This window comes from Teleopsis dalmanni, chromosome 1 (assembly GCF_002237135.1).
Source record: "Teleopsis dalmanni isolate 2A chromosome 1, ASM223713v2, whole genome shotgun sequence".
In the NCBI taxonomy this organism is placed as follows: Eukaryota; Metazoa; Arthropoda; class Insecta; order Diptera; family Diopsidae; genus Teleopsis; species Teleopsis dalmanni.
In genome coordinates, this window is record NC_051846.1 from 146,671,059 (window position 1) to 146,688,275 (window position 17,217).

The window sequence follows — 17,217 nt, forward strand, 5'->3', positions numbered from 1 at the left end:
TATTCTATAAGTAGCTGAATATATAAAAAGTAGCACAGATTTTATGGCTGACTACAAACAAAAAACCAATCACAACAATAATTTCAGGTAGATATGGATCGGAAAATATGGAGCAATGAAAATGAATGGCAAAATCAACTGTAAACGAATTTACTGACCATTGCAAAAGTAAGACAAAACCTAGTCATTTTATTGGCCAATAGGAAAATCCATCTCAGTTTATTTATGTACAGCATTTCGTTCCAGTTAAATTTAAAGTTAAAGTTAAAGTAACATTTATAGCCTCAGCTTGGACGCAGTTTGGACGCAGCTTGGACGCAGCTTAGACTTTGGCTTGAGTTAAAAAAGTGATTGTTGCAAGGTCATTTTTATGTGCAACACGTGTTATATTTTGCACTGCAGAGTCTAAGTAAAAAATTCTAGATTAAATTATTTATATCAGCCAATAAACTAATAAAATGCTGTAAATGTCAACTTCAAAGAGAACGAACATTTTAGTACAAAAATAAAATTTAAATGCAATTAGCAGTAATTTCGTTTAGTGCATTTGCGAATGCATTTGAATTAAAACCGCAGCTTAATAGATACGAATTCGCACAACCAATTCCACATACCACATATGTGAGGAAATCTATTATCGCTTGTGGTATACGAAAATATAATTTTATCCAGATACTTTTGGTCAGTTGTTGGGTTTTCTGTATGGAAATGAATCTGGTTTTGAGCATCATTTGCAATGCTAATGACTAAAATGTTCATTTCCCTTCCAAATAACTAAATTTTATTATTTTAATTTTAGTTGAAATATGTATTCAAATACAATATTTAAATTTTTAAACAAGCGATTTAATTATATATTTATTTATCACTGAAATGGCAGTTGTGGTTTAATACATAGATAATTTTATACAACACAAAGAATATTTTTAAAAATATTTATGAAAAGTTTAATAACACTGAATTCAAAATTTAATACAGTATGGCATTAATATGAGTTCTAAATAAGTTGGACCCATATACTATAAGTAACTAATAACATGTATTATTATAAGCAATTGTAAGTATTACTACACAGAATGTATACCATAATGGGTCATTATTTAAGCTTAAGTTATTTTTTTTAGAAATAAGGTTGCCACTGAAACCTACCTATACTAGACCATTGTACTCTATTCGATGTGGAAAAAATATTGTTATTTTCTGAACATTATCATACTCTGCGACACCGAATAGCTTTTTTTGATTTTTTAACAGTTTTAGGTAAAGCTGGTATTCTTCTATATGAATCCCTGACAACGAAAACTTTCAAAAACGAGATTTAGAACAGTTAATGAATAATTTTATAGAAGGGTTCGAACAGTAATAAAAAGGAACAACAAAAATTTTCATTAATTTATTGAAATTTGGCTGACCATACAGTGCTGTTTCGAGTCTTGCCAAGTACTCATCATTAGTGATCTTAGAAAATATTCGAATTTTTATTAAATTAGTTTATAGTCCGCATATAATTTGAGCCAGACTTAAAACTTGTGACTGTCAAGTTAGAAACGATATCTAATCATGTTTATCCACAGGTAGCCAAGGCTGCACAACCTTTCAATGCTTAATTTCTAAGTCTTTGTATTTCAAATCAATTATCAGCTTTTTAAATTAGAGCGAGCTTATAAACTACAGCTCTTTTAAAAATACAAGAATTAAAAATTACTTTTGTAGTTGCCTATTTTTATTTTAAAATTGTATAAATTTATATTTTAAGAGAAACAATATGTAGTGCTATTAGAAAACTTTAGAAAAAAAAGATAAGTATTTTTCCCCTAGACCACCGTTCTTGCTTGCCGAAAGAAAAGATTTTTCAGACATGAATATTATTCACATTTAATATTCTTATCCATCATTTTTGGGTTAATGTTTCCTATATATAATAAGTATTATTGCTTGGACGATATTGCAGAATTTCTTGTTTTCCTAATATAAAAATATTATATTATACATTATTATAAATATGTTATTATAAATTATATATTATCATTGTAAGACACTAATTTGTTTAATATATTTTTTGGCTTATATGAATTTTGTTATGGCATTTTACTAAGGAGAATGTACCTAATAAAATTCTAATTTAAAATGAGATGATATCAATAATTAGGCATTTGTTGCAGCGTATGTACCTAAATTGACACTAAATACAAAACATTTAATACGGCGTTTGTGCCTAAATTTACACTAAATGCAATGGTAATCATAATAAAATGTTTATTCCAACATAAGTGCCTAAATTAATAGCATACTTAATAATAATTAAGTATGTTCTTGATGAAATATCTTGATTATTCTAAAATAAGACAGTAGATGCAAATTCATACTTGAACATCTAACTACCCGACATTACTATTCCACAAAAGGCTTGAAAAGTTTTTATTGAAAATATCTACAAATTGCTGCTCTTAAATTATGGTTAGAGCTCATAGAAATATTTTGATAGCTCTGAAAATTTGCAGAATTTTGAAGAACTAAATTTAGCCCTATGCTACCAAATGCTGCCATACTAAGCATTCGTCTTCAGTTTGACTTAACTATTTCAAATTAGTAAAGCCACTTACTTAAATTTCTTCATTTGGAACATTGAAAAGTCACTTAATTTCTAATTATTGTAAGATAATTAGAAAGTGCAACAAATTATCATATTGCATTTAAATTTAAATTGAAAACTTTTTATCTGCAAACACTACAAGTTTCTCAAATTTTCCACTTAAGTTAACAAATTTTCTACTGTAAATAGCGCAAATAGTCTACAGCCCACTCTTTCCCATACATATAAACTATCCAAATTTAAATACTAAACTTTGTACTTAACTTCAGTTATTTGCCTTCTGACTAAAGAACTAAAAACTGAACGCACGGTTGTACTTAAAAGGAACAACTTCATTGCTTTAACTTCATTGCTTCAACTTCATTGTTTCCATTTGTTATTCGCTTGAGTTCGCTGGAATGGTAAGCATGACTAAAAGCCAATGCATCGTAAGGAATAATCTGTAAGTTATCTGTAAACTATGAAATTTCTTGAGCGTCAAAGCACATAAAAATGCGTACATCACTGGCTACAAGCTTGCTTGCATAGTCTCTGCACTTTTAATCTCTGGTGCATCACGAGGCGTGCAAATACACTAAAACGCCTTTCTACGCCTTCGTTACTTTCTGGCCTTATCACTAACAGACAATTGCGTTGTTTACTTAGCCAATGACCATGTAAAGCAGTCGGCGACGCATAAAAAACCAAATAAAAGCGGCAACTCTGCAGTATCTTGTCGAGCTCATTTTAACAATCCTTTGAGCCCACAACGCACCGCACGTACAAGGAAACATGAAACATGAAGCAGATTTTAAGGCTCCGAACCCTTGACTGACTTCGCTGCCTTTGCTGCCTTGGCTGCATTACTTTGTGTGCTGATAAGCTGCAACATTGTTAGGAGTGCAGTTGGCCAAGTCTTATTTGCTCAGCACAGTCAATGCGTTCCGATGCAGAAACTATCATAATTCACTGAAATTTCCACTTTTGCTGCTCAGACATTTAAAATGCAGTTTACTCTCATGGAAGGATCAGTTTTAATGGTTATTTAATTTTACAGGTTGTTTTTAGTTTCGCATTAAAATTCAGTGAATTTGTAAGTTCACGCTTAGATAAATATATACAATTTTCATAATAACTTTTGTATTGCAGTACATTTACATATGCGATGCAGGATAAATGCTGCACTAAACATACAATGAAGAGCAATTAAATAATAATCAAAAAATGTTTATCAATATTTAGTATTGTTTAAGTATTCATGCGTACTAAATTTAAAATATAAAAGCAAATTTAATTTATACGCTTAGAGAATTTAATTTATAAGCTTAAAAAGAACTGAAACTTAGTATATTTAGGTCGTGTGCGAGTTAGGCTAAGTTGCGTTCTAAATAAGGGAAATTCTAAATTGTGTCGATAATATAGTGACGTGTCGATACGTGTTGATAAATGGCTAAATGTGTGCAGTGCAAAAAATCCCAAGAAAAGTCCCATTTGGTTTAGAAAAGTATGAGTTGAAGAAAAATATAATAAAATTTTTGTCTTTTAACCTTATCTTAACAAAAAAAAAAACAATATACATACGATGTTCAAATCATTTATAAACAGATTTATAGAAAATTATAATGATAACTTTCTAAAGAAAAATGAAAAATGTCTTACTCATATCGCAATACGGTCACAATAGTGACAATACTGATTTACACAAAAAAAATTTGTCCTCACCAGCCTGACCTGTTCCACCTTTGAAATATCAAAATAAATTTTTCGCAATCTAAAATAATAAATTTTCAACACCACAAATCAACGTTTTAATTAGAATATTTATATATAAACAAAAAAAAATAATTTTACTTTTCAAAATTAATAAATTTAAAGGTACTCAATCTAATATGAATAATAAAAATTTTTGATTGATTTGCTCTTGTTTTAGACCTTATACAGGTTTTTTTTTATATGATATTTGAATGGAAGTTCTTCCACCAATAAATCGCTATTACTTCAAGTTAAAACCTTCCTATTCTTCTTCTTCTTATTTCTATTTGTTTTAGTCTTTATACAGCCCTTACTTCTTTTTTCAGAATACATTCCCGTTGAGCTGTGAGACTTTATTCAATCCCTACGGTCCTTACTTCATCTTTGCAATAATGTTTTTGACAAATATGTGTCCTACTCCTTCTGTTAATGAAACTCTTGTTCTATGCCATCATTCGCAATTAAAGAAAGTGTGCTCAGTATATTATAGAATGTATAGAAACTGATAAGGACGCAATATGAAAAACTACTAATGAAAATAAATACAAGAAAAACGTAATAAAATTAGGTTAGATTAGAGCACTTAGGATAGAAGAGCACTTAGGATAGGTTAGAGCACTTAAGATAGAAAAAGACAATTTTTAGAAGCAATTAGTAGTTGGTCAAAATTATAAAAAAATAGTCTAAGATAAGTTTAAAATCAGACCTTAAAAATATTTCTGAGTAAAAATAAATTATTTTTTAACACTAAATACTGAACAATTATCTTGAAAGTGTACTTCAATCACATTTAAATAATAATTTCAGCTGTTATTTCGAATTATAATTGATTTCGATTCAGGCAAATCTGGGTAATAAAATCAAAAAGACGGATGAAAATTTTGACATCTGATATTAGAATGAATAATAATTAGAATAGCTTAGAATAATTAGAATAGTAGAATAGCTCCCCGTAGTACAGTACTATAGACTAAAAGCTTATACTATTAAGAATACATGCCTTAAATAATACCATATATAACGCATTCATTATAAAATATATAGCAAATTGTTTTATATATAACTAGTTTCATATTTCCATTATAATTTGTGAGAAGATATAGAAATTCTAAATTTGACTAAAAACTGAACTTGTTAGTAGCAAATCTAAAAGCGATCGGGAATCTATATTCTAGAGGCACTCGTCAAATTCGACGTTTGAGCTCTATGTACCACTCCCATTATTAAATGCAAAAATTATTTATAATAAAATAATTACTACATCAGAAAATTGTTTTTGAAATTATTAAATTTTAGTAATTAATTAATTAGTTATTAATTAATCAATTAATCAAGGTTTAGGTTTAGGTTTCAGTTTTTGCATCCGTACTTTAAGTTTAGTTGAAGTTTAATAAAATATAACATTTCTACTTAATAAAAAAAAATATTAATAATTCATCTATAAATAATTTATTGATTTTTTGTTATAAAGAAAATATTATTTATATTATATAAAATGATTCATAATTAATAAAAAAAATTTGATTTCTAAACAATAATTAAGTGATAATGACTTTGTAATGCTGAAGTTAAAATTCTAAAAAAATACTTGTAAATTTAAAAAATAAATAAATTTTAATTTATTATTAAAGCGAATAACTTTCATTTCGTTTTTTAAAACTAAAATCATAATTTATGAACAAATTAAATTTACAATTTAATACTTGCTATTCTGTTCAATTACTATTCAGATACATTATAAGAGCTTCTGAATGGTATTAGTTCGATTCGTTAGGCTACAATGAATGAGAATATAACAAGTTAATATGAAGCGTTTAGTATTAAAACTGGTTAATCCCACTTTCCCAGTTTTTATAGATTTTATTACAGTGAGGGTTTTCAATAAAATATACTAAAGTGTTAATAAATATGCAGAAAATTTGCGTTTAATCGGCAGAAAATTTTATGTAAGCATTTTAATTTTAATTTTCTGTTCAAACTATACTCGTATTCAACCACAATTTAATAAACGTTTAGAGATAGAACACTTAAATTTTTTGATATAATAGAAGTATAAATATATAATGCATTCTCTAAGAATAATAAAAAATGAATATGATACAATATTTGACATACTACTGATAAGTAGAAAGATAGAGTGAGGGAAAGAGAAAAAGAAAGAGAAAGATAGAGATAGAAAGAGATAGAGAAAGAGATAGAGGAAGAGAGAAGGAAAGAGAGTGAACACTGTTCATGCCTACCATATTGAAACGAAAAAATCTCAATCTGTCACTAGGAAATACCAGACAATTGCAAAGAAAATGCATTGTATTCTCGAAACAGTTCTGATATCTCAGATTTTAGATGACATCTACCATACCCTAGTGTTTTATCATATATATGGTACCAAATACTAACTATATAGAGTTAACCAGCTATAAAAAGGACTTGGCTTGTAGTTGGCATAAGAATAAACATGTGAACAGACATATTGAGAAATAAATGAATTTAGAAAAGATTTAGAATAGAAAGTATAGCTTAACAAATAAACAGATAGGCAAGCAAATAGATAAGTAAACTGAAAAATGACACATTTATATGCAAACTACTCTTAATCGGTGTGATTGTTGAAAAGTTAAAACAGATTTTAAAGAATATTTAAGTAATCAGATCTATTCCCTTATGCAAGATAAGGAAACATTCCAAATAAGCAATTCTTTATCAATTCTTCAATACTAGAACGACGTTTAACAGAAACAGAAATCATAGGTTGTCGTAGGGATAACTTATGATTCTAAAAGCATATAATTGAAAAGAACCATTCAGGGAGTCATTAAATAGGCATTGTTGGTGTACTGATAATGACTACATCTGCATGTAGGTACTTTGCTAAAAATTTAATTCGCTTTTTCAAAACCTCTTTTTAGATAATTACATATACTTATGTAGTACAACAATAAATTAACATGGTACAAAAAAAAATAAATTAGAATTTTAAATTATATACTACCGGAAAAATTTTACCATCAAGAGCATTTTTGTATAAATTATAAAATTCTAACATACTCAAGAATGTGTCCTCCCCTCGTAGTGTTTGAAGAATTATTTCACAAGCTGCAGTAAAATATTATTTAATTTATAAAATGTTCACACAACTAACTACCTTGAAATGTGATAATCGGTTTAAATATCAAATGCTAATTGTAAGTGCATGAAGTGCAGCAAACTCAATTTATCTATTAGATAACTTAGCTAAAAGAAATTCACATCTATAAATGTTTTTAATACTGTGATAGTTTTGCGCAACGATTGAGTTTTTTATTTAAATAAAAGCAATGAACTGACGTTACAGCCAGAATCCGTAATATATAAAGACAATAAATTTCAATATAATATTAAAATGTAATATACCTATACGGGATAGTAAGGTACTGGCTACCAGACTGCTAGTATTTAGCTCTACAGAAAACACTTTGCCCTTCGAATAAAGTCCAAAATTTCAATTGTTGGAAATACTTTAATATTAGATAGAAATAGAAACTCCCGATACAGTGATCTCCTGTTGAATTGGATCAAAACTGATCAGTCAGAAGAAAGTGACTAGATATCTTAACCCCTCCAAGCATAGTCCACATTATGTGTTTTCAGACAATTTCATCTGGTTAAGATTATAACACTACAGATAATCAATCAATAAGCTTAGCTATGTTATAGTTTGGAGGAACGGTCTACCGTAGTATGTAGTAGTAAGTAGTATGGTGCAGTAGAATAGTGTGTTAGTCTGAAACCAATAAGCTGTCAAATGCAACTCGCAAAGTTTAATATAAAACGAATAATATATTTTGTGTACTTAAAACATATAAAATGAAATAAAATAAAAAAAAAATAAAATAAAATAAAATAAAATAAAATAAAATAAAATAAAGTAAAATAAAATAAAATAAAATAAAATAAAATAAAATAAAATAAAATAAAATAAATATAATAAAAAAAATAAAATAAATAAAATAAATAAAATAAATAGTAAATAAATAAATAAATAAATAAAATAAAATAAATAAATAAAATAATAATAATAAATAAAAATAGAATAGAATAAAATATAATAAAATTAAATAGAATAGAATAAAATAAAATATAATAATATAGAACAAAATAAAATAGAATAAAATAAAGTAGAATAAAATAAAATCGATAAACTTCAATAAAAAACTTAACGTATTTTAACTTTAAATGTCTATTTTCAATATATAACATTTGTAATAATATTTATAATAATACTCATAATAATATTTATAATAATATTTAAAATAATATTTATATTAATATTAAAAATAATATTTATAGTAATATATAGAATATTATTCCTAATAATATTCTTAATAATATTCATAATATCATTTATAATAATATTTATAATATTATTCATAATAATATTTATAATATTATTCATAATAATATTTATAATATTATCAAAAAATATATTACATTATAATTCTAATATTTTTATAAAATATTTTAATATTAATAAAATTTATAATATTTATAATAGAAAACATTATTAATATTTTCTATTATTATACTAGTTATAATAATATTTACAATAATATTCATAATAACATATATAATAATATTTATAATATAATTCATAATAATATTTATAATAATATTAATATTTTTATTATTTTTTTTTATTTTACTTTCTAATCTTTTTATTTTTTTTTTATTGTACTACAAAGATTGCTATAACTTTGGAAATTAATGTGATTTAAAAATCAATACGATTGATAATATTTATAGCTAAAATTAATTATGCAGTTAAAATCAAAAAAATAAATAAATAATAAAATACTTATATATTCTATACTAAAATTGTGTAGAAGTAACATTAAATCAATTGAGAAGTGACATTAAATAGAAGGTACAAGATCTCTTTTGCATGTGTATCTTCCACTGTCAATAAATTAACTTAAGTCCGACGTCAACGTAGACATAGACAAGCACTTGGGGTCTAAAGGGGTTAATGATTTCGAAACAAAAACTTTGACTTGAAAATTATTACAAAAATTTTACCTGTAAATTGGCATCATTAAAAAAGCAAATAAAAGTAAATTTTATATTAGAAATTTTTTATCTGAGTACATTTTTATGTAGGCAAGGCTGATTATGATGGCGGCATTAATTTCTGCAATAAAAATCATTAACCTGCGACATTAATGACAAATCCGGGCAATAAAAATAAATGTGCACTTTATGCAAAAGTCTTTAAGTTTTTTATTTACGAGACTTAAACAAATAAAAGTACAAAAAAAAACAATTTCTTAATTTGAATTTGAAAAAATGTGCAAATAAACGATGCATATGTTATGCATACTTAAGATACAAAAACATTAACAAGCAAAATTAAAACAACAACCAAAAAGTAAAAAAAATATAAATAAAAAAGTTTGAAAAAATTAAGTGTCCTGCCTTTAATATGTAGATATGTAGATACAGCTGAGATAAAATATTTATGCAATTTTTACTAGTTACTAGATAAATAGATAAAGCAAAGAAAAAAGCGCATGGCTAACATAGTTAAGCGATAAATATCGATTAAAAAAAGACCGTGGTAAGAGTACGAGTGTACATCCCTGACTAAACACTTTAGCACGACTAGGGCCCTTCGAGCCAAGAGACCAAAGCTAAAAAGCGTTTAATAATAGCAATTATGTATGGATCAGGCGGCAGCACTAAAGGCCAGGTTAACACAAATGCCTTTGCAAATCTTTCGCATAATACGAGTACAATGCAGTTCAGCTCTCAGCTTTCAGCGATGCTGAAGGATGCCTCTTTAATGGCTCTTTTTTTCTGAACTATGAGTAAAAATTCTGTTTGGTTTGGCATCTGCAAGATATGCATGCGTGTAAATTTCATATTTGAACAACGTGTACCAGCACAGCGAATTGCGCGCTTCTGGTTAACTCGTTAAATTAATGAGATACTCGTACGCTTATTTCTGTCCCATAGTTTTCTGTCTTCAGTTCTTCGGCTGTACTTTGCTCTTTAATGAAATTTACTTTAATTATCTTATTTTTCTTTTTTCTTAATTTGTTTATTTGCTTATTTGTTTATTTTTTGTTGTCTATGTACATTATTGTTGATTGTTATTGTTGATGCAATTCAAACGATGTAACTCATTTAGTTAGCAACATAAATATTTAAAATATTTTCAGCGATTTTAATGATATTTTCTCATATACTTTAAACTTTTCTTTTTGTGTATTTTTCAGATGTTAAAGTTCCACCACCGACATAACAGGCAAAGGTTTAGAGAAAACAAAGCAACATCCGGCCCACAGACCTTCTTGAAACCGTTGAAACCGTTGAAATTGGCTAATATGAATGTATCTGCGCTTTTGGTATTGTTAATGTTGTGCTCGGCACAACTCGACATGACACTCGCACAATCGAATTATGTACAGCAGGGTGACAGCGGGAATTACACAACAAATGGTTTGCCCGAGGAGGCAACTTTGGACGGGAAGGTTAGTTCAACATTATCAAATTTATTTTTATATCAGATTGTTTTGTTTTAAATTAGTTGCGGCAAGCTTTGCTAAATTTAATTTAAAGATGCTCCACTCTTTAAGAAAATATTTGAGATTGAAAATTGAAAATTGTATTTGAGCTATGACAAGAAATCTATTTCGAACAGAAAAATAAACTCTCAACTCTGAATGTTAGGGGGGACTATAAAAAAATATATTTATATATTATATATATAAAATTAATTTTAAAATTATTTGTAATTAAATATTAATGTTTCTTTTATTATATTTGTTGGTTCGTTGACTGCAGATAACTTTCCATTGACCTCAATAAGCGATTTTTCGCCATTTTGCTACCACATTCCTCGCAAGAAACCTTATAATAAAAATACTAAATTCATCCCTTTCATAATTCAAAAAAGTACTGCCCTTAAAACTTATTTCAATATTAATGAAAATAAAAGATATTTTCAACAAAAGAAAAAGTAATAATAATTTTTATCAATTTTCCTATAAAAACCATATATTCCGCCGTGTTTTTGTCACAAATACTTTATTATAATTAACTTTAAATAAGCCCCCTTTTCTGATTTTATAATGAATTTAAATCCAATAAAAAAAACAATTTAAATTATTAAATTATTCGATCAACCATAGCGCTGCTTAGAATATCGCTATAACATATATTCAGCATTAATGATATTTCGCAAAATCTATTAATTAATTCGTTTATATTTCATTTTTGGACAGCAAGTGCCAAGAAATGAAATCTTTTCATTTAGAGCCGAAGAACTATACGTGTTCTTCAATTTGAAAATTTCCTTAATGCTACTATATTCAAAATTGGTTTCTTTCTTAATATGCAAGCCACTATATAAAATCTGGCCATTTTTCACTAAAAATAAATACAGTATTCTCATTAAGATACTTCGTAGAGATATCAGACTTATGGTAGGTTTACTAACAGGTTACTCCAGACTAAGGAACTATGCTAGAAGATTGAATCTCTCTCTCCCTAATACCTACCACAACTGTGTAGAAGACGATGAAAGTGCATTTCATCTACTATCTCTTTGCCCAGCTCATGCTTGGCGATGACTCAAAACTTTAAAAACCAGCTTCTTCAAAGGTTTTAGGTGAATTTAAATCCTGACTTTCCTCTATATACGGTAACACAATGGGACATAAGCCTAAGTGCATCGCCGGTATAACCTAATCTAATCTAATATATTAAAAATTTTCAACACGAAAAATAAAAATTTGGTATGGTATATACAAAGACTATTTGATAAGTCAGTGAAAAATACAGGATAAAATTGAATTAATTAATTTTTCATCACATTTTTTTTTTTCATGGAATAAAAATATCTGAGTATTTTGACTCATAGTCCCCAGTTATATAAAGGCGTCGTATACTAAATCTCTTATATTTGCGCTATATTTAGATATTAAGAGGGAGGATAGTGTAAGGAGGTATCTGTATTGATAAAGTTAATATTAAGATTAATTAATATTAAGATATGCGAACGATATGATATTATCTGATTATTTTAATGCCTCACAAAGAAACAAAAAACAGTTCCAAAAATTTTTTGCTACTTGTAGCATGTTTTAAGGAGTAGATTCTAAAACACAACATAATAATCGTATTCTAATACAGCCTACCTGCTTACTTCTACTTAATAGAAACACAACACTATGGAGAAATTGTAATACTTGATAAGGCGGTGATTACCACTGGGCAGTCCCGTGCAAGCCTGTCAAATATTGTTATTGCCATAAGTAGTACTTATTATTTATGTTTAGAATAGATTGTATATAATAAAATGAAGTTAAAAAAAAAATCATGTAGCATTTAACTTATTCTAACCGAAATAATAGTATTCAGAGAACAGCAAATTATAAAAGCAATAACAAGCACATTAATAAATAATAAAAAAAAAAGTTGTTGTTGTAATTCACTACTGTTCGAAATATTATACATCTCTAAAAAAAACCCTAGAAGACTAATTTTTATTTTAAAAATTATTACACAATTTTCGTTCAAACTGATCACTATATCCCAAAAGATCTCTCCTATTTATTGCTTAATAATTAATTTTTATAAAAATATAAAATTTTTATTAAATTTTAAATAAAATGAATTTTGAATTCGATTAGAATGATTCAGAGTATGTCAAAGCAATGTATCTGCATAACATCCATTAAAATTTTAATCATTTCTAATATTTAGAAATATCAAAAAGTTTTATTGAATTTGTACTCCCGCTTTTTTAATTACAAAGCACATAATTTTTATGTTTTTATGACAACTCGCCAACTGCAGTTCGATTGTACTTCTGATAAATAATCACGTAAAACATCACAACTTAATATTCTTGGCACTTTTGAAATACTCGCAATGCACAGACGTAACTGAGTGTCAATCCCCTTAATCCACGAAAAGCATTCCACAATAGCATTGCCAACTTATTTAGTTTTTTATGTGAAAACTGTAAATAAATCTACGCATTTTACGCAATTACCCTCTGCCACGCCTTTGAGATACTTGGTTCGAATCGGGGATTTACGCTTGAAGTGTCAACTGAAGTTAAATCAAATATAATCACTTTTGCTGCCGTTCCAATGATTTGTGTAAAGGCTTTGCAGTTTTACTGTGTTTTTGCAGTGCACAGATAAAATTCGCATTAAAACGATCTGATAAAAATAAAAAGATACAAAAACGAAAAAAGTTTTACTACGAAACGTGTTTGGTATGCAAAATATTCAATCGCATTTGTGCTGCAACAGAAAAGTAGCAATTTTGATAAAAATCAAAAGTTCAATGGATGCGAGTCCGAGTTGTTTTTTCTGCTTCCAATCTGCAAAAGTGAATGCCTCTGATAAGTTTCAAGTGAAATCTACTAACTACTTCAGGAGCGCAGATAAAAGTTAAATTTAATTTTTTATTTGGCCTTGTTTTTAATAGTAGTCGGAACTACAGCTGTTCTCATGTGCAATAGAATTCAAACTAAAAGTTCTAGATACTCTAACTTTTTTCTTAATTTTCATGCAAAAAACGGTTTAGATATTATGCCTATATTCATCATGCTTTAAGTGAGTTTATTTTTACTGAAAATAAAAGCTCTCATTAGAAAAAAATAAATTTAATTATCATAAATATAAGATATATAATTTTTGCAATGATTTTAAAAATTAACTTCATTTTGGGTTTCAAATTCTGAACGAAAATATTGTTTTTGATGATGTATTAAAGCATTACTACATATTTATTTATTAAATTGTATCTTAACGTTCGTTTTGACAAAAGAAACTTAATTCCTTATATAAACTTTTAGCTTAAATAGAGAAGTTTTTAGTGAAATAGTGAAATTGCAACAACAAACATTTTTTATTATTTTTAATTAATTAAATTTTTGGATGACCACACAACTGTTTCCAGAATTGCCAAATACCCATTATCAGTGATATTGAATATATTTATTATATTAAATTATTCGTAAATAATTTTCGTTCTTTTAAGACTGCAAGTATTAAAGATTTAACTCGTGCCCTGCCAAATTTAAAGCTCAGAGTCAGCGTTTGTTAATTAACTGACAACATTATTCGTTTATTTAATTTTTTTGATTAATTTATTTGTTTTTATTACTTATTTATTATTTTGTTATTTAATAATATTAAGATTATTTAACTCATATAATTTAAACTAATTTTATTATTTAGATACTAGATTTATTTAGATGTAGGAAATATATAGATTTAGAAAATTTATTTAAAATTTTTTATGTGTTTATGGTTTCCATATTACCTTCAGTAAGTAATTTCGAGACACAGTCGTTTCATTCCATTCCTTTTGTACCCTAACAATCAATCGTATTGTAGTAGCTTTATAATCCATAATGCGAACATAATTTTCAATACCACATGATATGTCATGTGTCCTTATTATCATGTTTTTCTTAAAGTCCTGATTGTAGAGCCTCTGCAAATAAAGTCATTAAAGCTAACTCACTACATATCAGTGTAGGTATCTTAAGTTTTACATTTGTGAGTTCGGATTTAATGGAGTTAGTGATAGTTAGCACTCCTATTCCTTCCTCTAGGTGCAACACCATTAATCAGCACTTGAAGAGAATAATAATCTACCACAACATTTTTTGTAAAACCGCTCTGTAATAGAACGGATATTGGGAAATTGTCCTTGTGTGGCTTATATTTTTCTAAGCACAACTAAAGAATTAATGAAAATGACAAACTATTTTTTTGAAAAGTTTAGATGTTTTTAGTTAAAGAACTTGATGGCTTCACTAAAATAGTCTTTATGAACATTAGAACTTCTGATATAACAGAGAGCATCCTTGCAATCCTTCAAGAGTGAATTTAACTCTTTTATTGAAAGTAACCCAACACAGCATACCCCAGAGATGGCCTGTTGCCAATTAAGCCAATTGGCTAATGAATACTGACTCTGAGGTTCAAATTTAGCAGGGTATGAGTGCAACCTCTCATAATTGCAGTTTAAAAAAATTGTTTACTAATAACTAAATATGTATAAGATATAATTCCTAAGCACATCAATCAAAAATTTTTTAATATTTTGAAAAAAAATTAATTAAAAATTATTAAAAATGTCTGTTGTTGCAATTCACTACTGTTCGATAAAAACTTCTCTATTGGAAACAATTGTTTATAAAAGGAATTTAATTTCTTTCGTCAAAACGGACGTTAAAAATAAATTTAATGTGGTATATATGAGCATTTAATTTCTCCAGTTCTCAACTTTCTGTGTTTCAAGATCGTATATAGAATTTCCATTCCATCAAAATTTGATCATATAGAATTTGCTACATAAAAGAGAAAATATAGTTCTAAATAATATTTAAGGTCATCAATTATGCATAAATATGAAGTTTATAGTATAAAGTACAGCATAGTATATAGTATAGCATAGTATATACTACGAATAAACACGAATTTGCTGTCTGATCGTATGTAGTTATGACCTTTCAGTAAGTTTAGTGTAGTATTTTCTTCTCAACTAATACTATTTTAATAGCTTTGTCACTTTGTGTTTTATTACAACAGTTAGTATAAACTGTGTTCCTTTTTATATTATTTTCAATTAATTTAATTAATTAATTAATTATTTAAAATTATTTTTAACAGCTCATATAGTTATTTCAAATATTGTCAAGTAATCATCATCAACAAATATGATGAGATACAAAATTTGTATCTAAATTTTTTTCAACAAAAATGAAACTAAAAATAAACATACATCTGTTATTTTAATATATTACACAAATTAATTTAATAATTAATTATTGCCACAAACCATAAAATTTTTTAATTCAAAAAAGTACATAAGCGAAATAAATATCTTTAAGCCAAAGTAAAGGGCCTTCCTAATTATAGTGGCTTCTGTGCCAATTTCCTCATTGCGTCAGGCTGCTGTAATAATATGAGTTCCAATATATGGAGCTTTGTAATAATTTCACACCAGCAGGTAATGGCTTGCCACACGCAATCATGTATCTGCAATTCCACATATCCACTCCACATCCACATATTGGTTAGTGACACCAAACCTAAAAGCATATTGCACTCAATATGAATGCGGGTTCCGCGTATGCCGCATTGACTGCAACATATGAACCACTGCGTTTGTGATTTTCTATGGAAAATTATGTTAATTATTTTCCCAACATTTTACTTAATTGCTTTCAAAGGAAATTGTGTGGTTGTTTAATTGTTGTTGTTGAAATTGGCTTTCGTGGCTTACATAACAGAAAAATTGATGATACCTAATGATATCGGAGTAACGCAAATATCACAAATGTTTTATTGTTGCTAATTGTGAAACAGATATATAAATAGTACTTATAATACTGCAATGTGACATTCAATGCGAATTGTGTAAAATTAATTACTCTGAACATATGCTGAATTGCAAATACTATATGTAATAAATTGTATTTGAAATTTAAAATCCCTTATCTAATCTATGAAATACTAATATTATAATTAAAACATGTTTGGTTTAATTTTAGGTTACAAAATTGGACGATATTAGCCCATTGATATTTCTGAATCGCACCAAAGCTGCATTGAATTGTGCTGCTGGCTCAATGCAAGTAAGTTGTACCCTATGCCTTTCTATTAATAACAGCAATATTAATCTAAATTACTTTCATGTAAATAAATTGATTTTTTTTATTGTTTAAAGGTTGATCTCAAGTTTAACGAACCTTTTCATGGCATCATACAAGCTGACTACGATCGTAGTAGCGCATGTCGTGTAAATGGTAAAGGAGCCTTAAGCTATAGATTAGAGTTGCCACTAAAGGGATGTGGTACCATACAGGTAAGACTTTCATATCCTTA

At 27.3% G+C, this 17,217-nt stretch overlaps 1 protein-coding gene across 1 annotated transcript in view; it reads left to right on the forward strand.

The window, feature by feature from the left end:
- Positions 1–10,579: 10,579 nt before the first annotated feature.
- Positions 10,580–17,217, forward strand: part of LOC119669249 — a 14,153-nt gene continuing 7,515 nt past the window's right edge. The window contains exons 1-3 of the mRNA XM_038079073.1: positions 10,580–10,830; positions 16,884–16,967; positions 17,060–17,197. Coding sequence (XP_037935001.1) covers positions 10,684–10,830; positions 16,884–16,967; positions 17,060–17,197 — 369 coding nt within the window. The 5' untranslated portion in view covers positions 10,580–10,683. The remainder of the gene's footprint in view (positions 10,831–16,883; positions 16,968–17,059; positions 17,198–17,217) is intronic.